The sequence below is a fragment of the Balearica regulorum genome, chromosome 31, assembly GCF_011004875.1.
Source record: "Balearica regulorum gibbericeps isolate bBalReg1 chromosome 31, bBalReg1.pri, whole genome shotgun sequence".
Classification (NCBI taxonomy): domain Eukaryota; kingdom Metazoa; phylum Chordata; class Aves; order Gruiformes; family Gruidae; genus Balearica; species Balearica regulorum.
The window spans coordinates 491,050-513,820 of NC_046214.1; the positions used below are offsets into that span (position 1 = coordinate 491,050).

General features: G+C 51.9%; 1 protein-coding gene and 1 pseudogene across 1 annotated transcript; both read right to left on the reverse strand.

The window, feature by feature from the left end:
• Positions 1-22,771, reverse strand: part of LOC142598829 (scavenger receptor cysteine-rich type 1 protein M130-like) — a 351,168-nt pseudogene that overhangs the window by 158,897 nt on the left and 169,500 nt on the right.
• On the reverse strand, positions 15,215-16,129 carry LOC104629618 (olfactory receptor 14J1). Its single transcript, XM_010310475.2, has one exon. The coding sequence runs from the start codon at positions 16,127-16,129 to the stop codon at positions 15,215-15,217; it is 915 nt and encodes a 304-aa protein (XP_010308777.2).

Here is a 22,771-nt window from a genome sequence, read left to right on the forward strand (position 1 = left end):
GCTCCTACGCATCATGCAACCGATGCTACATGGAGTAAGTGGGTTGCGCTGATCACACAACGGGCTAGAATAGGAAGCCCCAATCGTCCAGGAATTCTGGAAGTGATCACAGACTGGCCAGAAGGAAAGATTTCGGAATGTCGCCAGAGGAGGAGGTGACACGTGCTGAAGAAGCCCCACCGTATAATAAACTAACAGAAGATGAGAAACCATATGCCCTCTTCACTGATGGGTCCTGTCGCATCGTGGGAAAGCATCGAAGGTGGAAGGCCGCTGTATGGAGTCCTACACGGCGAGTTGCGGAAGCTACTGAAGGAGAAGGTGAATCGAGCCAGTTTGCAGAGGTGAAAGCCATCCAGCTGGCCTTAGATATTGCTGAAAGAGAAAAGTGGCCAACGCTGTACCTCTACACTGACTCATGGATGGTGGCCAATGCCCTGTGGGGGTGGTTACAGCAGTGGAAGTCCGCTTCCAACTGGCAGCGTAGAGGCAAACCCATCTGGGCTGCCCCACTGTGGCAAGATATTGCTGCCTGGCTAGAGAAGCTGGTTGTAAAGGTACGTCATGTAGATGCCCACGTACCCAAGAGTCGGGCCACTGAGGAACGTCAGAACAACCAGCAGGTAGATCAGGCTGTGTGGCTGGACTGTCCTCCCCTAGGGACTTTCTCAGCAGCACCTTGTCCTTCTTGGAGATCACCTTCACCTCTGCCACAGGCCCCATGCTGCTGCAGAGTCACCTGGGATAGCAACCCCCTCTCCTGCCAGGGCTGCACAGCCCAGGCCCAGTGCTCTCTGGCCTTGGGGACTGCAGCCATTGCTGTCTTGGTGGGAACCTCATTCATCAGTAAGTTGCAACCCACTCCAGTATTTCTCTGCTGTGAAGCAAAGCCATTCCACACAAGGGGTCCAATCCCTTGGTACCAGGTTTCCATGTGACAAGGTTGGAGATGTCCCACTAGTTGGATGCGGGCAAATGTTGTCCCAATTTTCAAGACATATTATGTGGCGGGCTGATGTCAAGTGCCCACCAAAGATGCTCTATCACTCCCCCTCCTCACCTGGACAGGGGAGAGAAAATATAATGAATGGCTTGTGGGCTGAGAGAAGGACAGGGATATCACTCACCTGTTACTGCCATGGGCAAACCAGACTCAACTTGGGAAAACTGATTTAATTTCTTACAAATCAAATCAGAGTAATGATAAAAAAACCCAAAACAAATCTTAAACGCCTTTCCACCACCCCTCCTGTCTTCCCAGCCTTAACTTCCCTCCCGATTTCTCCACCTGCTCCCTTGCAGCAGCACAGGAGGGTGGGGAATGGGGTTGTGGTCGGTTCATCACAAGTTGTCTCTGCCGCTCCTTCCTCCTCAGAGGGAGGACTCCTCATACTCTTCCTCTGCTCCAGGATGGAGGCCATCTCATGAGATATATAGTGCTCCACATATTTCTCTCACGTGAGTCCTTCCCATGGGCTACAGTTCTTCACAAACTACTCCAGCGTGGGTCTTTCCCATGGGTTGTTGTCGTTCAGGAACAGACTGCTCCAGCATGGATCCCCCACGGGTTCACAAGTCCTGCCAGCAAACCTACTCCAGCAATGGCTCCTCACTTCATGGGTCCACAGTGCCTGTCAGGAGCTTGCTCCAGTGCAGGCTTCTCATGGGAGCACAGCCTCCTTTAGGTGCATCCACCTGCTCCAGCATGGGGGTCTGGTCCACGTGGATATCTGCTCCACTGTAAACCTCCATGGGCTGCAGGGGGACAACCTGCCTCACCATGGTCTTCTCCACGGGTTGCAGGGGAATCTCTGCTCTGGTGCCTGGAGCATCTCCTCCCACCTCCTTCTGCACTGACCGTGGTTTCTGAAAAGTTGTTTCTCTCTGCGTCCACTGCTGTAACCATCCCCACAGGGCATTCGCCACCATCCATGAGTCACTATAGAGATAAAAGACTGGCCATTTTTCTCATTCAGCAGTATCTAAAGCCAGCTGGATGCCTTTCACCTCTGCAAACTGTCTCGATTCACCTTTTCCTTCAGCAGTTGCTGTGACTTGTCATGTAGGACTCCATACAGCGGCCTTCCATCTCCGATGCTTCCCCACAATGCAACAGGACCCATCAGTGAAGGGGGCATAGGGCCTCTCATTTTCTGCTGGTTTATTATACAGTGGGGCTTCTTCAGCACCTCTTCCTCTGGCGATATTCAGAAATCTTGGCCTTCTGGCAAGATCCGTGATCACTTCCAGAATTCCTGGGTGATTGGGGTTTCCTATTCGAGCCCACTGTGTGATCAGTGCAACCCACTTATTCCATGTAGAATCAGTTGCATGGTGTGTAGAGGCGACCCTCCCCTTTAAACATCCAGCCCAGCACCAGCAGTCAGGGTGCCAGGAGGAGCTGTGCTTCAGTACCAACCGCTTCTGAAGCGGCTCAAACCCCTTCACATTATGCCAATATCTCTTTTTCAGTTGGAGCATAGCAAGCCCTGGATCCTCTGTATCCCCGACTCCAGACCTTGAGTTTCCCCTGGTCCTTGGGGAGTCAAGGAGTCAAGCAAGTCTGGGACTGGGATATTTTGGGTGCCAGAGGACATTAGCAGGGCATTGGAAGGCACCAGAGGGGTTGTGGGGAACTCCCAGGCACTGTCAAATCCTCAGGTAACCACAGCTTTGTCTTTGCAGGCACAGCCAGTGAGGCCAAAGTGGCACATACAAGTCCTTCATTTGCTGGCTGCAGAGGGAGACAAGGAAGCTTAGCATAGAATTACCAGGGTAATTTCTTCTCTTATTTCAGCTGTGCAGGCAGTGGTGCCTCAGCCTAATGCCTGGAGGACCCCAGTACAGAGGAAAGCAGGGTTTGTGTCTGTTACAGTACAGTTGTGTAGACCAATGCAATCCCTCCCGTTAAGGGATGGGCTCATCAGTTACTACATCCTTGTCCCATGCAGGTGGTACAGACAAACGGTCAGAGGTATGTTAATTCTCTTTGTTCTAAAGCTATGTCCTGCTCAGACTGGGGGGATTATCCTGGATGCTGGTCGGTTGCTGTTCTGGCCGTGGTTATACGCCCAGTTTTTTGAAAGGTAAACCTTCCATGGGTTTATCATTGACATGGGATGTTCTCAGCCGGTAAGAGCTGGCTTAGCTTGGGTCTTCAGGTCGCATGGACCCTGAGGTAGAACCTCATAGTCTCAATTAGTGTTCATTCTTCTAAGCAAGTTGTACTGTAGTTAGCATCTTGCCTTTCACCAGCATCAGTAAAGCTTGGGAGATCCCAAGGTCAGAGTGAGATGAGGCAGCAGGAGGAGGTATCTAAAGTCCTCAGGGAAACTGGAACAGGCACGGGACAGAGTAGGACCATCTGTGGTGCAAACAGCTGATGGCCCTGGTGTGGCTGGGCCCTCCTCCAACACCAGGACAGAAGTCCTTGTCCTCTCCACAGTGGCTGCTGTCTCTTCCACTGAGTCCCATGGGAAGGCACCAGTCCCTTACAGCCCCAGGGCCTTGTTTTCTCATCATCCACTCCTCATAGAGCCTGGGAGGTGTCCTACCGCTGACCTGCACTTGGCATCACGCACCCCGCCCCCCATCACACTGCTCCCAGGAAGAGCTGTAAGCATCTCATGAGGGAAAGGATCCCCTCTTCAGGGAATGGGGGTCAGGGCTTGGCCATCCTGCTTGGTGAAACACATTTAGGGCTTTCACAGCCACCTCCACATTTCATTTTCCACATGTGACCAGTGCCTCTGACTTTCTGTTGTACCAGCTCCCAGGGATAACCACAGCATCACAGAATGGTTTGGGTTGGAAGGGACCTCAAAGATCATCTAGTTCCACCCCCCCTGCCATGGACAGAGCCACCCTCCACTAGACCAGGTTACCCAAAGCCCCATCCAACCTGGCCTTGAACACTTCCAGGGAGCGGGCATCCGCAGCTTCTCTGGGCAACACGTTCCAGTGACTCACCACCCTCACAGGGAAGAATTTCTTCCTAATATCTAATCTAAATCTACCCTCCTTCAGCTTACAGCCATTACCTCTTGGCCTACCACTACATGCCCTTGTAAATCTCCTTGTCTGGTTGTATTGGGTCTGGCTGAGATGGAGTTAATTCTCCCCACAGCAGCCCTCATGGTGCTGTGCTGTGTATTGGTAGCTAGCAAACTGTTGATAACACACCAGTGTTTTGGCTACTACTGAGCAGTGCCAGCACACATCAAGGCTGTCTCTCCAACATTTCCTTTTCCCCAGCAGCAGGCTGGGGGTGGGCAAGATCTTGGGAGGGGACACAGCTAGGACAGCTGACCCAAACTGACCAAAGGGATATTCCATACCATATGATGTCATGCTCAGCAGTAAGAAACTGAGAATAGGGGGAGGAACAGGGCGGGGGCATTCGTTGTTTTTTTTTTTTACAATGTTTGTCTTCTGGAGTAAGGGGCACGCTTACTGAAGCCCTACTTCCCAGGAAGTGGCCGGACATCGCCTGCTGATGGGAAGTAGAGAATAATCTTTGCTTTTTGCTTTGCTTCCGTGCGCGGCTTTTTGCTTTAGCTACATTAAACTGCCTTTATCTCGACCCACGAGTTTGGGATTGTTTTTTCTCCATCTTCCTTTCTCCCCTCCCTGCCTTGCTGAGGAGGTGAGTGATAGAGCGGCTCTGGTGGGCACCTGGCCCCCAGCCAGGGTCAACCCACCACACTGGTCATTCCCTCCATGGTCTCTTGAGTGATCGTCCTCCCTGGGGCCCTCTAACACTCTCAGAAACTTGGAGGTTTGCTGCTGACTTTTACTTCTTTAGACACTTGTTCAATCTTTCAGGACCTTGGAGTTCAGGAGGTTGGCACCAGGGGGCTAATTAACATGCAAAACTCCCTAATGAGAGCCAATGCTCTGTGCATAATTTTCCTTTAGGTCTTCAATTCTTATGTGGTTAATTAGAGAGATTTCAGGAGTCTAGTCAAAGTCAAAAGAGTTCAATACTCAACAGTAAGGAAGGATTCTTTTTTTTTTTTTTTTCCCAACCGTTCTTAATTCTTCTGCTCACACATTATGTGATATCAGAAATCCTCAGTTCATATTGATCCTGAGTGTCTCCTAATGGAGTTTGAATATATATTCTGTAAATTCTCATGAATTTTTTCATAGGACATGGACACGGACCAGCAAGATGATGGCACTTTCTCTCTGTCTATGGAAAGAGAGACTTACACAGCCATTTCCAGAAATGTATTTCCTGCCAACACTTTGAATGGGGAAACTGTGTTCTGGTGGCACGTTTGTATCGTCACATGATACATCTACATTTCACAGCTAAAGGGAGCTTGGAGCAAGGAAGGTAGGAGGAGTTGGATAGATGACCCTATATTTCTTTGCCATCAAGAAATGGCCACAGCTGCTATCACTTCCTTCATGGCATCCCTTTCTTTGAGCTGGCCACATCTTTATGGGATGTACCATGGCCTAACACCATGACCTGCCAAGTGCCAGACCTCAGTCGATACGCAGAGGCCCAGAGCACAGCCAAATAAAGAGGCCCAGATGTGGAAAACAAGTGTCACTCCTGTCTTCAAGCAGGAAAAGAAGGAAGACCCAGGGAAGTACAGGCCAGTCAGACTCACCTCCCTTCCTGGGAAGATGATGGAGCAGCTAATGCTGGACACCCTTTCCAGGCACAGGAACGTTAAGGAAGTCATCAGGAGTCGTCAAGGCCCAGGGCTTGATGGTATGTCCGGTTTGCCTGAGTATTCCCTGATCTGACCCTTTTCCAGCAAGGCACATCTCCATGCTCCAGACTTTCCCCCTGCTCTCTGGCACCTGGGAGTCCCAAAGGCCGATCTTGCTGGCAAATACTGAGGCAATGACGGCATTCGGTGCCTCAGCCTTTCCCACGTCCTGCGTCACCAGGTCCCCAGTCTCACTGAGCAATGGGCCCACAGCTTCCCTAGTTTCCCTTTTGTTCCCTGTCTACTTACAGAAGCCCTCCTTGGTTTCTTTGGCATCCCTTGCCAAATTCCATTCCATTTGGGCTTTAGCTTTCCTACCGTTGACCCTGCATGCTCAATGTCTCTGTGTTCCTCCCAGGTGACCCATCCTTACTTCCACCCTCTGTTTTCTTCCTTCTTGTGTTTGAGTTTGGCCAGGAGCTCCTTGTTCATCCACGCAGCTCTCCTGGCATTTTTGCCTGGCATCGTATTCGATGGGACATGCTTCTCTTGAGCTTGGAGGAGGTGATCCTGGAATATGAACCAGCTTTCTTGGGCCCCCCTTCCCTCTAGGGCCACATCCCATGGGACTCTTCCAAGCAGATCCTTGAAGAGACCAAAGTCTACTCTCCTAAAACCCAGGGCTCTGAGATTGTTTTGACCTTCCTGCCTGCCCTCAGGAACCTGAACTCCATCATCTCATGGTCACTACAGCCCCATCTCATGGTCACAAGGCCGCCTTTGACCTTCACATCCCCAACAAGCCCCTCATTGTTGATGAGGATGAGGTCAGGCAGACCACCTCTCCTCATTGGCTCCTCTGTCACTTGAGTGAGGAATTTCACATCCATGCACTCCACAAACCTCCTGGCTTGCTTATACCATGCTGTGTTGTCTTTTGAGCAAATATTGAGGTGGTTGACATCTCCCATGAGGACCAGAGCCTGAGAATGCGAGGCTGCTCCTATCCGCCTGTTGAGGGCCTCATATACTTCTTCTTCCTGGCTGGGTGGCCGATAACAGACATCCACTGTAATGCCACCCGTTCCTGGTCTCACTTTAATCCTCACCCTTAAGCTCTCTGTTGGCTCCCTACCCATCCCTAGACAGAGCTCCATGGTTCTCTCACGGAAAAGGCAACTCCCCCTCCTTGTCATCCCATCCTCTCCTTCCTCAAGAGCCTGTATCCCTCCATTGCAACATCCAGTCATGGGAGTCATCCCGCCACGTTTCCATGATCCCAACAAGATCATTGCCCTGCAACTGCACACCGATCTCTGAATCCTCATGTGTATGCCCCATGCTGCATGCGTTAGAGTACAGACACTTTAGAGAGGAACCCCAGCATGTTGAGTTCTTGGAGAGGGTGTGAGAGATGTCTCCATCATGGTGCTTTGTAGGCATTTCCTTGCTTACATGCAAGTGCTGAACTTGAGCCCCATTTTGTGGTTTTGTGATCCCTTCCCACCACATCACCCCATGCCCTTGCTCATTGATCCTGCCTGTCACTCCCTTAGAGGACTGCTGGTTACTCCCTCCCTCCCCCATCATCCTTAGTTTAAAGCCCTCCTTAGGAGGTCAGCCAGCCTGCTGGCAGAAATAGCTTTGCCGTGCTTAGTGAGGTGGATCCCATCTCTGCCAAGATGATGCTGGTCTGCAAACAGGGTTCCATGGGGTCGTTGAACCCAAACCCCTACCCCAGTTCCGCAGTGAATTATTAACTTGTCCTATTAGTGCCTTTCTCCTCACCAACGAGATTGAGGAGAACACCACCTGGGCCCCCATGCCTTTCACTTCCACCCCCCAGAGTTTTGTAGTCACTTCTGGTACTGTCCAGGTTGCTCCTGGTAGTGTCATTAGTGTCCACATGGGTTAAGAGCAGGAGGCAGTAGTCAGAGAGCCGGATGAGCTTTGGACATCCCACCACAACAGCCTGGATCCTTGTCCCCAGCAAGCAGCAAACCTCTCTAGATGGTTGGTTGGGCCGACAGATGAGTGCCTCTGTCCCCCGCATTAGGTAGTCACCCATTACGATGAAAACCCCCCTGTGTCACTACATCTGGTTGAGGCTTGGATATCTCCATTTGTGGAGATACCACAGCCTTTTGGAGTGCCTGTTCCTGGTGCCTGGTAGACCTTATAGTGCAGCTTCTTTTCTCTTAAGTCTAGTCAGAATTTCCACATCCCAATTTTTTCCCATGGCTTCAGTCCCTGGAAGAGCACACTGGGACCCTGATCTCATCCCACTGCGCCCATGGAGAAACAAGCAAAGCAGCAGTTTTCTTTAGAGTCTCTTCCTTTGGCGTGTCCTCCAGAGATACCTTGGAAAAAGACGTAAGCCTTTGGGCAGTGCCCTGAGGAGGTTGCCTTTGCTGGTGGAAATGCTGTTACAGAGGCCAGCTCTGTCAGAGATCTGCTGTGCAGGGACTCTGTACACAGGAACTGCCTCTGCAGCTCCAGAGAAGGTCTCAGAGTAAAAATCTCAGTCAGAAATGTCACTGCAGGGTCTTTTTTTTTCATGTTTAAATGCACAGAGGGTGTGGAAATTCATTTATACTGTCTTTGGGTCAAACTAAACGTCGATAATGAATTAGAATTTAGAATTACAAAATTCTTTTGTAACCTGTCCTGGTTCTGGCAAGGATAGAGTTAATTTCCCAAGGAGCCAGGACAGGTGAGCCAAGCTGGCCAGGGGCTATTCCATACCATGTGACATCATGCTCACCATAAAAGGGGGCTAGTCGGGCAGGGGCGGGTTCGGCGTGTCGGCGTGGCTCCAGGACGGGTCGAGCGTCCGGTCGGTCGGTCGTCGGATCGGTAAAATCGTTCTCTGTTATCACCCATTGTTACTATCTGTTATCAGCACTGTTGCTGATTGTTTTCCCTCTCCCTTGCTGTCCCAGTAAACTGCCCTTATCCCAACCCTCAAGGCTTTGCCCTTGTTTTTCCGTTCTCCTCCACATCCTGCCGGGGGAGGGGTGAGCGAGTGGCGCGTGGCACTTAGCTACCGGCTGGGGCTAAACCACGTCAGTCCTTTTTGGCGCCCAACGTGGGGCACAGGATATGTTTCCAGCCACCCAGTGGTTGCTTCCACCATTGTAAGAACGTAAAGCTTGCCTTGGCGGGTTTGTGGGAGCGTGATGTACTCAATTTGCCATGCTTCCCCATATTTATATTTCAACCATCGGCCTCCATACCACAGAGGCTTTAACCACTTGGCTTGCTTGATTGCAGCGCACGTTTCACATTGATGGATGACCTGTGAGATGGCGTCCATGCTCAAGTCCACCCCTCGATCACGGGCCCATCTATATGTCGCATCTCTTCCTTGATGACCTGAGGTGTCATGGGCCCACCGAGCTAGAAATAATTCACCCTTACGCTGCCAGTCCAAATCCACCTGAGCCACTTCAATCTTGGCAGCCTGATCTACCTGCTGGTTGTTCTGATGTTCCTCAGTGGCCCGACTCTTGGGTACGTGGGCATCTACATGACGTACCTTTACAACCAGCTTCTCTAGCCGGGCAGCAATATCTTGCCACAGTGGGGCAGCCCAGATGGGTTTGCCTCTACGCTGCCAGTTGCTCCGCTTCCACTGCTCTAACCACCCCCACAGGGCATTGGCCACCATCCATGAGTCAGTGTAGAGGTACAGCGTTGGCCACTTTTCTCTTTCAGCAATATCTAAGGCCAGCTGGATGGCTTTCACCTCTGCAAACTGGCTCGATTCACCTTCTCCTTCAGTAGCTTCCGCAACTCGCCGTGTAGGACTCCATACAGCGGCCTTCCACCTTCGATGCTTTCCCACGATGCGACAGGACCCATCAGTGAAGAGGGCATATGGTTTCTCATCTTCTGTTAGTTTATTATACGGTGGGGCTTCTTCAGCACGTGTCACCTCCTCCTCTGGCGACATTCCGAAATCTTTCCTTCTGGCCAGTCTGTGATCACTTCCAGAATTCCTGGACGATTGGGGCTTCCTATTCTAGCCCGTTGTGTGATCAGCGCAACCCACTTACTCCATGTAGCATCGGTTGCATGATGCGTAGGAGCCCTCTCTTTGAACATCCAACCCAGCACTGGGAGTCGGGGTGCCAAGAGGAGCTGTGCTTCAGTGCCAATCACCTCTGAAGCAGCTCAAACCCCTTCGTAGGCTGCCAATATCTCCTTTTCCATTGGAGTGTAGCGGGCCTCGGATCCTCTATATCCCCAGCTCCAAAACCCTAGGGGTTGACCTCGAGTCTCCCCTGGTGCTTTCTGCCAGAGACTCCAGGTAGGGCCATTCTCCCCGGCTGCGGTGTACAGCACATTTTTGACATCTGGTCCTGCCCGGACTGGCCCAAGAGCTACGGCATGAACTATTTCTTGTTTAATTTGTTCGAAAGCTTGTCGTTGCTCAGGGCCCCATTTGAAATCATTCTTCTTCCGGGTTACATGGTAGAGAGGGCTTACTATCAGACTGTAATTCGGAATGTGCATTCGCCAGAAACCCACAATGCCTAAGAAGGCCTGTGTCTCCTTTTTGTTGGTTGGTGGGGACATGCCTGCTATTTTGTTGATCATATCCATTGGGATCTGACGCCGCCCATCATGCCACCTTATGCCTAAAAATTGGATTTCCTGCGCAGGCCCCTTCACCTTACTTCGTTTTATGGCAAAGCCAGCCTGCAGCAGGATTTGGATTATTTTCTTCCCTTGCTCAGAAACTTCCTCTGCTGAGTTGCCCCATACAATGATGTCATCAATGTCTTGCAGGTGCTCTGGGGCTTCACCCTTTTCCAGTGCAGTCTGGATCAGTCCATGGCAGATGGTGGGGCTGTGTTTCCACCCCTGGGGCAGTCGATTCCAGGTGTACTGGACGCCGCTCCAAGTGAAGGCAAACTGTGGCCTGCACTCTGCTGCCAAAGGGATCGAGAAAAATGCATTAGCGATATCAATTGTGGCATACCATTTGGCTGCCTTTGACTCCAGTTCATATTGAAGTTCCAGCATATCCGGCACGGCAGCACTCATGGGCGGTGTGACTTCATTCAGGCCACGATAGTCTACCGTCAGCCTCCACTCGCCATTGGACTTCCGCACTGGCCATATGGGACTGTTAAAGGGTGAGTGGGTTCTGCTGATCACCCTTGACCCTCCAGTTGATGAATTAGCTTGTGGATGGGAACCAGGGTGTCTCTATTGGTGCGGTGTTGCCGCCGGTGCACAGTTGTAGTAGCAATCGGCACCTGTTGCTCTTCAACCCCCAGCAACCCTACAACAGAAGGGTCCTCCGAGAGACCAGGCAAACTAGACAATGGTTCAATTTCCTCCGCTTCTAAGGCAGCTATTCCAAAAGCCCACCGGTAACCTTTTGGGTCTTTAAATACCCTTTCCGGAGGTAGTCTATGCCCAGGATGCATGGAGCCTCCGGCCCAGTCACAATGGGGTGCTTTTGCCACTCATTCCCCGTTAGACTTACTTCAGCCTCCAACAGAGTCAACTGTTGGGATCTCCCCATCACACCAGAAATAGATATCGGTTCCACCCCTTCATAGTTTGATGGCATTAGGGTACACTGTGCACCCGTGTCCACTAGGGCTTTGTACTCCTGTGGGTCTGATGTGCCAGGCCATCGGATCCACACAGTCCAATAAACCCTATTGTCACTTTCCTACACCTGGCTGGAGGCAGGGCCCCTCTAATCCTGCTCGTCATAGTCACTACTCACCTCTTGCAAAAAGGACTTAGAAGTTCCTTCAAGAGGATCAGAAGTGCGATCTGGCCTTTCACTTGGTCTGGGGGGCTGCCCGGTGGAAACTGGAGCAGCATTCTTTCTGGAAGAGTCCCTTTTTACGGCTGTCTTGCCTTGTAGCTCACGTACACGTGCCCGCAGGGTTGAGGTGGGCTTCCCATCCCATTTCCTCATGTCTTCTCCATGGTCACGCAGGTAAAACCACAGGATACCTCGTGGTGTGTATGCTCTATATCCCCTCTCTGGAGCAGAAAAACGCTTACTCCTAACAGCTGAAATGCGGGTCTGTACAGGTGGGGAGTACGATATATCCTCTTTGAGTTGCCGGACGTCCTGAGACAGTTTCTCCACAGCTGAGACGAGGGAGGAAGAAAGGCTCTCTTCATATTGCTGGAGTCGGCCAGCCACTTCATCCACCGTGGGTGCCTCTTCACTCTTCCAGTCAATTACTGCCAGTGAGTTGGCGTACGATGATAGTGCACTTCACACAAATTTTCGCCACATGGGTCGGGTACACTGGACTTCATCAGGGTCTGTGGGCAACTGTGCGTTGTCTGGATCGTAATAAACCATTTCCCGCACAGCTAATTCCCTCAGATATTGGATACCTCTCTCCATGGTGGTCCACTTGCCCGCCCGACATACGACATCTTCGCTGAAAGGATACCTTTCCCTCACACTTGACAGGAGTCGCCTCCAGAGGCTGAGGGCCTACGCCTTCTTCCCAATTGCCTTGTCAATGCCCCCTTCCCTAGACAAGGATCCTAGCTGCTTGGCCTCCCTGCCCTCCAGTTCCAGGCTACTGGCCCCGTTATCCCAGCAGCGGAGCAGCCAGGTAATAATATGCTCCCCTGGAAGGCAGCTGAAATCTTTCCGCATATCTCGCAGTTCACTCAGGGACAGGGATCGAGTAATCACTTCTGGTTCTGGCTCTTCTTCTTGTTCTCGTGATGGCCCCGGTTTATCATCATCTCTCACTAAGCGAACCAATTTCCTTGTGTATTAATTTTGTGTATAGGGGCGACTGATATTGGTATGGGTTGATCTTTTGGCTTGACTACAGTGCCTGTTGCGGGGGCCTGGGCAGCTGCAGTGCCTGTGGGTCCGCTCTCTCCCTCTGGATGGTGCTGTCTACTATCAAGCAGTGTTTGATAGATTGTGGCCAGGGCCCAGCACAGCGCAGTTAAGTTGTGACTCCTTAGAATCCCCACAGCATTTTCCTTTCAAATATTCTACCATTTTATCAGGGTCTTGCAATTGTTCAGGAGTGAAGCTCCAAACCATTGGGGGTGAAAAGGTCTCTAGATACCCACCCATACTCTCCCACATGCCATGCCAGCCCTGACCATTCAGCCTTGGGGAAGATCCCTGGGTGGTACTCTTGAAACAATTTTTGCTAACCCTGAAGAGGAGTGGGAAAGCATTCAGGAGACCTAGCAATAGGAATATACTGGCCTGAACATTCCAAGGGTATTCAAAATTCTCAAAAATTGTCGTGACCAACCAAAAGGGAAAAGAGGAGGTGAAAGAGTGGGAGAAGGTATCCCCCCCTGTCTTCCCCATAGATCGGGTGCAAATATTAATCAATTCTGAAAGGTATTGACCAAGGTACGGGCCTGACCGAAATGCTACATACACATACCAGCTCAGACTCATGACTGCCAATGATATCATAAGTCATTATCACACAATACAACAATATGAGAACATGAACCCCTCTCCCAGAGGTGATAAACAGCACCGCAGGGATTACATAGAGTAAACACGGGTTTACAAACCAGAACCATGTGACCAAACAGAACATCATTGTAACCACTGACTGTTTCAATAACATCATAAATGCTTATAACAACTTTGTTTTAACACACTTGGGTCAGACTTGTTGTTATCACAACCCCTTGAGCCCCACGTTGGGCGCCAAAAAGGACTGACGTGGTTTAGGCCCAGCCGGTAGCTAAGTGCCATGCGCTGCTCGCTCACCCCTCCCCCGGCAGGATGGGGAGGAGACCAGAAAAACAAGGGCAAAGCCTTGAGGGTTGGGATAAGGGCAGTTTACTGGGACAGCAAGGGAGAGGGAAAACAATCAGCAACAGTGCTGATAACAGATAGTAACAATGGGTGATAACAGAGAACGATTTACCAGTCCAACGACCGACCCACTGGATGCTCGACCTGTCCTGGAGCCATGGTGACACGCCGAACCCGCCCCTGCCCGACTAGCCCCCTTTTATGGTGAGCATGATGTCACATGGTATGGAATAGCACCTGGCCAGCTTGGCTCACCTGTCCTGGCTCCTTGTGACATTAACTCTATCCTTGCCAGAACCAGGACAGACCCCTTGTGTGGAATGGCTTTGCTTCACAGCAGAGAAATACTGGAGTGGGTTGCAACTTACTGATGAATGAGGTTCCCACCAAGACAGCAATGGCTGCAGTCCCCAAGGCCAGAGAGCAACGGGCCTGGGCTGTGCAGCCCTGGCAGGAGAGGGGGTTGCTATCCCAGGTGACTCTGCAGCAGCGTGGAGCCTGTGGCAGAGGTGAAGGCGATCTCCAAGAAGGACAAGGTGCTGCTGAGAAAGTCCCTAGGGGAGGACAGTCCAGCCACACTGTGGACATCATGCTGGGGGCTGACTGGCTAGAGAGCAGCGCTGCAGAGAAGGGCCTTGGGGTCCCAGAGGATAACAAGCTGAGCAGGAGCCAGCAGTGCACCATCGTGGCAAAGGCCATCAGCCACCTCCCCTGGCCCCATGGCAGTTCCCACCACAGGGTGCTGCTGCAGAGCTCTGGGCCCTCACACCAGAGCCGGGCCCCTCTGAAGGACACAGCAGCTCCTGGGGGGCAGAGAGGCAGTTCAGCCTCCCCATCAGCCCAGGGCTGGTGCTGGCCCTGAGCACACAAGCAGACAGAGGCCACTCAATCTCTGGCTCTCCTGCATTCACTATTCTAGGGGATCCCTAACCCCAACAGCCTTTACCCCTTCTCTGCCCCCACCAGCCCCACTCCCCAGCACAACACAAGAGTCCTGGCCCTGGGGGTCCTCAGGCAGCTCATGCATCTCATCCAGTCTCCCCTCCCCGTGCCCGCTGGTGCCCCACTGACTCCCCTGGCACTGTAGAGTCCTTGTTTGTGGATACATCAACTTAGTGCTTTACTTTGGGGGCACTTCTCCTTTGAGGGTGTTTCACTTTGTGTGTCTCCATTCATTCCCACCCCAGGGCACATGGTGAGTCCCCATCCTCTCCTGACCCCTCCAAATTCATATCCAGATACATTGCTATATGCCATCTGTTCTGTCATATATGAAGAAGCCTGAGGACGTAATGGATAGCTGATGGACCATCTCCACTGCAAATGGACACCTTTAAAAACAGAACTTTTGGGCCAATGGAACCCCATGGTACTGTGAGCTTAACCCCGAACACAGGGAGAACACAGGGAGAACACAGGGAGAACACAAGTAGAACAGACTCTTTAAAAGATCAATTCTTTGGATATTTCACTGGTAGTACTCTAGGGGAAGAACCCAGCCTTCATGTACTGCACCAAGATTCTCTTCATCTTGAAGAGCTGCTATTGAACATGTCACATCTCACACAGTGCTGCACATGGGTCAGACACAACACAATCAAACCTCCAGACAAGTAATATAAACCAGAAAAGTAAATATAAGCAGGATTTTCACAAGGGAAAAGTGCTGACTCCTGGCCTAAGATGAACTCTGGGACATGTGCAGAGAAGGAGAGACAGGTTATTGTTGGTGAAATAAAATCCATTAAACTCGTTTCCATAGCGAATCCTTGAGCTCCTGGTTCCTCATGCTGTAGATGACAGGGTTCAAGGTTGGAGGCACCACGGAATACAGAATGGCGACCACCAGGTCCGGGGATGGGGAGGAGATGGAGCTGGGCTTCAGGCAGGCAAACATACCGGTGCTGATAAACAGGGAGACAACAGCCAGGTGAGGGAGGCACGTGGAAAAGGCTTTGTGCCGTCCTTGCTCAGAAGGGATCCCCAAAACTGCCCAGAATATCTGCACATAAGACAGCAGAATAAAAACAAAACAAACAAAGAATAAAGAGGAACTAACCACAATAAGCCCAGCTTCCCTGAGATAGTCTGAGTCTGAGCAGGAAAGTTTGAGGATCTGGGGAACTTCACAGAAGAATTGGTCCAGGGCATTACCATGGCAGAGAGGTATAGAAAATGTATTGGCCGTGTGCAGCACAGCATAGAGAAACCCACTGCCCCAGGCAGCTGCTGCCATGTGGACACAAGCTCTGCTGCCCAGGAGGGTCCCGTAGTGCAGGGGTTTGCAGATGGCAATGTAGCGGTCGTAGGCCATGACTGTGAGAAGGAAATATTCTGCTGACATTAGAAAGAAATAAAAAAAGACCTGTGCAGCACATCCTGTGTAGGAAATGGCCCTGGTGTCCCAGAGTGAGTTAGCCATGGCTTTGGGCACAGTGGTGGAGATGGAGCCCAGGTCGAGGAGGGACAAGTTGAGGAGGAAGAAGTACATGGGGGTGTGGAGGTGGTGGTTGCAGGCGATGGCAGTGATGATGAGGCCATTGCCCAGGAGAGCCGCCAGGTAAATGCCCAGGAAGAGCCCGAAGTGCAAGAGCTGCAGCTCCCGTGTGTCTGCGAATGCCAGGAGGAGGAACTCAGTGATGGAGCTGCTGTTGGACATTTGCTGGTTCTTAATATGGGGCCATTGTCCTAAGGAGGAAAAGACAGGGAAAAGCTATGACAGACTTCTCTGAGCAAAGCCACTCCATTTTTCAAAGAAATCCCACCCCCTCCCCCAATTCCAAGGCCTTTCCTTTCTTTGCTTTGTGCTGGCTGAGTGTGCTTTGAGGAGCAGGACCTCTGGCCTTGTGCTGCCAAGGAGTCAGCTCTACCCTGCTGCAGTGAGTACGTGGGAGCTGGTTCTTGACACCTCCGATGATCACAAGGGATGTCAGATGCAATTCACCCTTGATGGAAATGTTGAATATCTGCACTCATCACTCCAAAGAGAGTGGGTGGCAGAAGAGAGGCTGAGCATGTCTGTTGCTCTGTAGTTTTTTTGTTTCCATCATCACATCTGGTATTAGCTTTAGGGCTAAAGATCCTCTTTTTTATGACTGAAAGGGTGGATTGTTAGAAAAAGAGATGCAAAAGGGCTCAGCTCTGTGTGTCTCAGTGTAGAGTCAGGAGAGCTGCAGTGTCCATCCTTCTTGTTCCCATCAGCCCCGTGTTTTTGGTTCTGCTACCTCGAAGTAGAAGAGGATGACAGCATATACTGATTAGTGTTTAAAAAAAAAAGGAAGAGCAACTAGAGTTTGATGAAAGCAGGAGAGTCCTATATCAAAGGACAGATCTTAGAACTGGATCTTAGCACTGGATATGGCCTGTCTCAGAAAGAAGCAAAGGAACCTGAGAGGAGACTGGCAACCCACAAGGGATGGGTCAGAACTCCCTAGGATCCAACAGGAGAGCTGTGCCTTTCTGGGACAGCACACAAGCTTGGTGGGACGGACAAAGAAGACATTCAGGAATCCTGAAGATGGGATGTCCTAAAGGCAGATTCAGCTCCTTGCTCAGCAGACAATGCCCAGCAGACATCTAGAGTGAGGGACCAAAAGAGAGCAGGCTGAAGGCAGCCTAGCCCAGGGCTTGTCTGCAGTTTCCTCCCACTGCCTGCCCATGTCCCTGCTGCCTGGAGCTGTCCCTGCCAGGAGCTGTTGCTCTGTCCACACCTCTCCTCCCTGTCCCTGCTCACAGAGCCCATCCCACCCTCTGTGTGCTCAGCTCTGCCCTGCAGACCCCTCCTGGCAGCAGGGCACTGCCCAGGGGCACCTCTGTGTTGGCAGGTCTTAAGGAGAAGAGCAGATCAACCCTGAAGACACCACAAAGGTGATGTTGATGCTTTCTGTAGGCAGAGGAAAGGGTGAAGTGACTTTATCAGGATCCTTGAAATACGTGATCCTGGCAGGCGGCAGAGTCCCTGCCCCGGCACACAGCCCCTGGGCTGCAGGGACCCTGCTCTGAAGGACACAACTGGGCACCTCCAGCTGAAAACTGGTTTCACAGCTATTCAAAATTGCCTAAAAGAGCCCCCTCCTTGCAGATACTGTAGGGTCTCAGCTGTGTCAGCTGTTTTTGGAGATGCCTCCAGGAACCACAGCTTCATTGCCCTGCACCAAGAGACTTACCGTGTCAAGGGCTGCAAACCTTTCTCTTCTTTTCAGCTCTCAGTCAGCCTCCCAGTCCTGACCACCTTTAAGCTCTTCATCTGCCTTGCTCATCTCCCTGAGATACCCTGGCAGTGCCCTTCTCTCCCTCTCCTGCTGCACTTTGCAGAGGAGCTGCTCCTGGGCAGAGCTGTCTCTCTGCAGCACAGCCCACTTGCCATGATCTCCCTCCATCCCAGGAGCCTGGAGCAGCTCAGCAGCAGAGGACCAGCCCAAGGTGACATGTTAATGACCCCTCTGGTGGGTTTGGGGATGAGTCCATGAAGCTCAGACCCTGAGAGGAAGCTGATGAAACCTCTCAAGAAGTCACAGTCCGATGCAAACTCCACAGTTTCTTGCAGCATTACTGGGTCCTCCTGAGGGCCATCACTGACAAAACAACTCTGGGGCTGGTTAGAGCAGGAAAGTGGAGGCAGTGAGGACAGGGAGGCAAAGGCAATGGCAGGGTGGCTCTGATGCTGAGGAAACCTGGGTGTGTTTCATCAAGCCAAAGGTCCAAGCCCTGACCCCCATATCCTTGGAAGGGAGGTCCTATCCCACACACAGGGCTCAGGGCTCTTCCTGGGGCAGGGTTTTATCGGGATGTGCAATGCCAAGTGCAGGATAATGGTACGACACCTCCCAGGCTCTTGGGTGGTGATAAGGAGGCCATGAGGCCCTCTTGCTGTAAAGATTAGTTGTCTCCTGGTAGGCCTTGGTGACCCAGACATCAGGCACAGCCAACAGGAGAAACACTCAGCTCTGTTGGGGGCTTTCGACTTTGTCAGCTCCCTTGACCATCTCCACCACAGCTTGTCCTATGCTGTCCTATGCCTGCACCTGTTTCCTTGAAGGCTGTGGACATCCACTGTGCTTGCCAACCTTGCACTCACTTGAGCATCTTCCCACCCTTAGTGATATCTCTCCATCCTCATGGGCTGTTTGTTGAAATATAAAGCTTTGGCTAATCCAGACTCTTCCTGGGTGGCCTGTTGTACCGCAGCACTGCACTTGGAGTGATGTTCCTTGTAACTCGATGTTACATGAAATCCTCATGTCCAGTCCACACTTCCAAAGCTTCCCTTTGTGCCGTTATTTCTTTCTCTTCTTGTTTCCCAATGTTGAGGAAAACTCCACCATCTCTGAAACCACATTGCAACCAGTCTCAAGATGGTCTGGGTGGCCATGGTCATCCTAATGCAGATCTGTATGCAGGTGGCCTTGTTCATGGTGAACATGCACCACTGGCTTCTATAGTGTGCCTCATAGTGCCCAGACCCTTCTCCTCGGCGTCACTGCTCAGCCAGTCAGGTGCAAGCCTGCCCTGATGACCGAGGTTACTCTTCCTTCTAATGCAGGACTGGCCACTTCTCCTTGTAACTCTCAAGAGGTTTGTGTTGGCCAGAATTGCAGAGATTCTCAGTGTTCTCTGGACTGAAGCTCCATTTGGTCAGCGGTTAATGTTTGTGTGCAGGTGGCTCACCCTGATCGTAGTGTCTCTCACAAGATAACAGCAGGAGAAGTTGAAGGCTCTACAGACCCAGGTAGGAATTACATGAACACCACCTCAAAACCAACAAATGAGATTACAAAAACAGCAAAACCAGGGTCAGCAGATGTGTTTGGTTTGCGTGGCAAAGTTTTGGTAGTGGTGGTGGGGTGCTACAGGGGTGGCTTCTGTAAGAAGTTTCCAGAAGCTTCCCCTATGTCCAATAGAGCCAATGCCAGCCAGCTCCAAGACGGACCTGCCACTGTCCAAGGCTACAGTGGTAGCACCTCTGTGAGAAGATGTTTAAGAAGGTGTGTTGGTTTTGCGTGGCAAGGTTTTGGTAGCGGGGGGGGCTATAGGGGTGGCTTCTGTGAGAAGCTGCTAGAAGCTTCCCCTGTGTCTGATAGAGCCAATGCCAGCCGGCTCCAAGACGGACCCGCCGCTGGCCAAGGCCAAGCCAATCAGCGCCTCTGTGATAACATATTTAAGAAAAGACAAAAACAGTTAGAGAGCGCTTTTGCAGCCAGAGAGAGGAGGGAGAAGATGTAAGAACATCTGCAGACACCAAGGTCAGTGAAGAAGGAGGGGGAGGAGGTGCTCCAGGCGCCGGAGCAAGATTCCCCTGCAGCCCGTGGTGAAGACCATGGTGAGGCAGGCTGTCCCCCTGCAGCCCATGGAGGGAGGATGAGGGGGTGTAGCGATTCCACCTGCAGCCCGTGGAGGACCCCACGCCGGAGCAGCTGGAGGCACCTGAAGGAGGCTGTGGCCCCGTGGGAAGCCCGCGCTGGAGCAAGCTCCTGGCAGGACCTGTGGATCCGTGGAGAGAGGAGCCCACGCCAGAACAGGTTTGCTGACAGGACTTGCGACCCCGTGGGGGACCCACGCTGGAGCAGTCTGCTCCTGAAGGTCTGCACCCCGTGGAGGAGACTCACGTTGGAGAAGGCCGTGAAGGACTGTCTCCCGTGAGAGGGACCCCACGCTGGAGCGGGGGAACAATGAGTCCTCCCCCTGAGGATGAAGAAGCGGCAGAAACACCACGTGATGAACTGACCGTAACCCCCACTCCCCATCCCCCTGTGCCGCTGAGGGGGGGCGGAGGTTGAAGCCGGGAGTGAAGTTGAGCCCGGGAAGATGGGAGGGGTGGGGGGAGGTGTTTTTAAGATTTGGTTTTATTTCTCATTCCTCTACTCTGTTTTGCTTAGTAATAAATAAGATGAATTCCCTCTCTAAGTTCGGTCTGTTTTGCTCGTGATGATAATTAGAGAATGATCTCTCCCTGTCCTTATCTCGACCCGTAAGTTTTTTTTTCCATTGTACCTTTTCTCCCCTGTCTAATGAAAGAGGGGAGTGATAGAGCGGCTCTGGTGGGCACCTGGCCCTCAGCCAGGGTCAACCCACCACAGTTCTTTTTGGCGCCCAACGTGGGGCACGAGAAAATCGAGATAAGGATAGTAATTGGAAGAAGTAACGGGCAAAACATTGACTGAACGTAACTTGAGAGTGATATAGTGGTGAAGGGACTAGAGGTAGATTTTGTGTGTAGATTGTCCACTCTGGTGTTGTGATAGTGTTGTTTTGATTTTGGTGTGGGGAATTCTTTTTCTTTTTCTTTGTTGATGTGATTAGTGTTTGTGAAGTTTTGTGTTGAATGTATATTTTAATGATAATTCTTAAATATGTGATTCACAGAGGCGAGGGGTGGAATGTGTTGGTTTTGCGTGGCAAGGTTTTGGTAGCGGGGGGGCTACAGGGGTGGCTTCTGTGAGAAGCTGCTAGAAGCTTCCCCTGTGTCTGATAGAGCCAATGCCAGCCGGCTCCAAGACGGACCCGCCGCTGGCCAAGGCCAAGCCAATCAGCGCCTCTGTGATAACATATTTAAGAAAAGACAAAAACAGTTAGAGAGCGCTTTTGCAGCCAGAGAGAGGAGGGAGAAGATGTAAGAACATCTGCAGACACCAAGGTCAGTGAAGAAGGAGGGGGAGGAGGTGCTCCAGGCGCCGGAGCAAGATTCCCCTGCAGCCCGTGGTGAAGACCATGGTGAAGCAGGCTGTCCCCCTGCAGCCCATGGAGGGAGGATGAGGGGGTGTAGCGATTCCACCTGCAGCCCGTGGAGGACCCCACGCCGGAGTAGCTGGAGGCACCTGAAGGAGGCTGTGGCCCCGTGGGAAGCCCGCGCTGGAGCAAGCTCCTGGCAGGACCTGTGGATCCGTGGAGAGAGGAGCCCACGCCAGAGCAGGTTTGCTGACAGGACTTGTGACCCCGTGGGGGACCCACGCTGGAGCAGTTTGCTCCTGAAGGTCTGCACCCCGTGGAGGAGACTCACGTTGGAGAAGGCCGTGAAGGACTGTCTCCCGTGAGAGGGACCCCACGCTGGAGCGGGGGAACAATGAGTCCTCCCCCTGAGGATGAAGAAGCGGCAGAAACACCGCGTGATGAACTGACCGTAACCCCCACTCCCCATCCCCCTGTGCCGCTGAGGGGGGGCGGAGGTTGAAGCCGGGAGTGAAGTTGAGCCCGGGAAGATGGGAGGGGTGGGGGGAGGTGTTTTTAAGATTTGGTTTTATTTCTCATTCCTCTACTCTGTTTTGCTTAGTAATAAATAAGATGAATTCCCTCTCTAAGTTCGGTCTGTTTTGCTCGTGATGATAATTAGAGAATGATCTCTCCCTGTCCTTATCTCGACCCGTAAGTTTTTTTTTCATTGTACTTTTTCTCCCCTGTCTAATGAAAGAGGGGAGTGATAGAGCGGCTCTGGTGGGCACCTGGCCCTCAGCCAGGGTCAACCCACCACAGAAGGGTGTCCACCTGCAGTCTATGGAGGTTGATGGTGGACCAGATATCCACCTACAGCCCTTGGAGGACCCCAAGCTGGAGCAGATGGATGCCCCCTAAGGAGGCCGTGACCCCATGGGAAGCCCATGCTGGGAGAGGCTCATGGCAGTACCTCTGGACCCATGGAGTGAGGAGCCCATTCTGAAGGAGGTTTGCTGGCAGGACTTGTGAACACACGGGAGACCCATGCTGGAGCAGTTTGTTCCCGAAGGTCTGCACCCTGTGGAAGAGCCTGGAGCAATTTGTGAAGAACTGCAGCCTGTGGGAAGGACTCACGCTGGAGCAGTTTGTGGTGGACTGTCTCCTGTGGTAGGGACCCCACGTTGGAACAGGGAAGAGTGTGAGTAGTCCTTCCCCTGAGGAGGAGGGAGCAGCAGAAACAATGTGTGATAACTGACCACAACCCCCATTCCTCACCCTCTTGCACAGCTGGGAGGGAGGAGGTAGAGAAAATGGGAGTAAAGTTAAGCCCAGGAAGAAGGAAGGGGTGGGGGGGAAGTTGTTTTAAGATTTGGTTTTATTTCTCATTACTCAACTCTGATTTGACTGGGAAGAGATTAAATTAATGTCTCCAGCTTGAGTCTGCTTTGCCTGTGATAGTAGTTGGTGAATGATCTCTCCTTGTCCTTATCTCGACCCAGGAGCCTGTCATTATATTTTCCCTCCCTGTCCAGCTGAGGAAGGGAGTGGTGGAGCAGCTTTGGTGGGCACCTGGCCTCCAGCCAGGGTCAACCCACCACAACTGGGAGCACTGGTGTGGCACTGGGAGTACTGGTGTGGTGCTGGGAGCATTGGA

Coding starts and splice junctions, on each gene's coding strand:
- LOC104629618 (XM_010310475.2), bottom strand. CDS start 16,129: ATGTCCAACAGCAGCTCCATCACTGAGTTCCTCCTCCTGGCATTCGCA.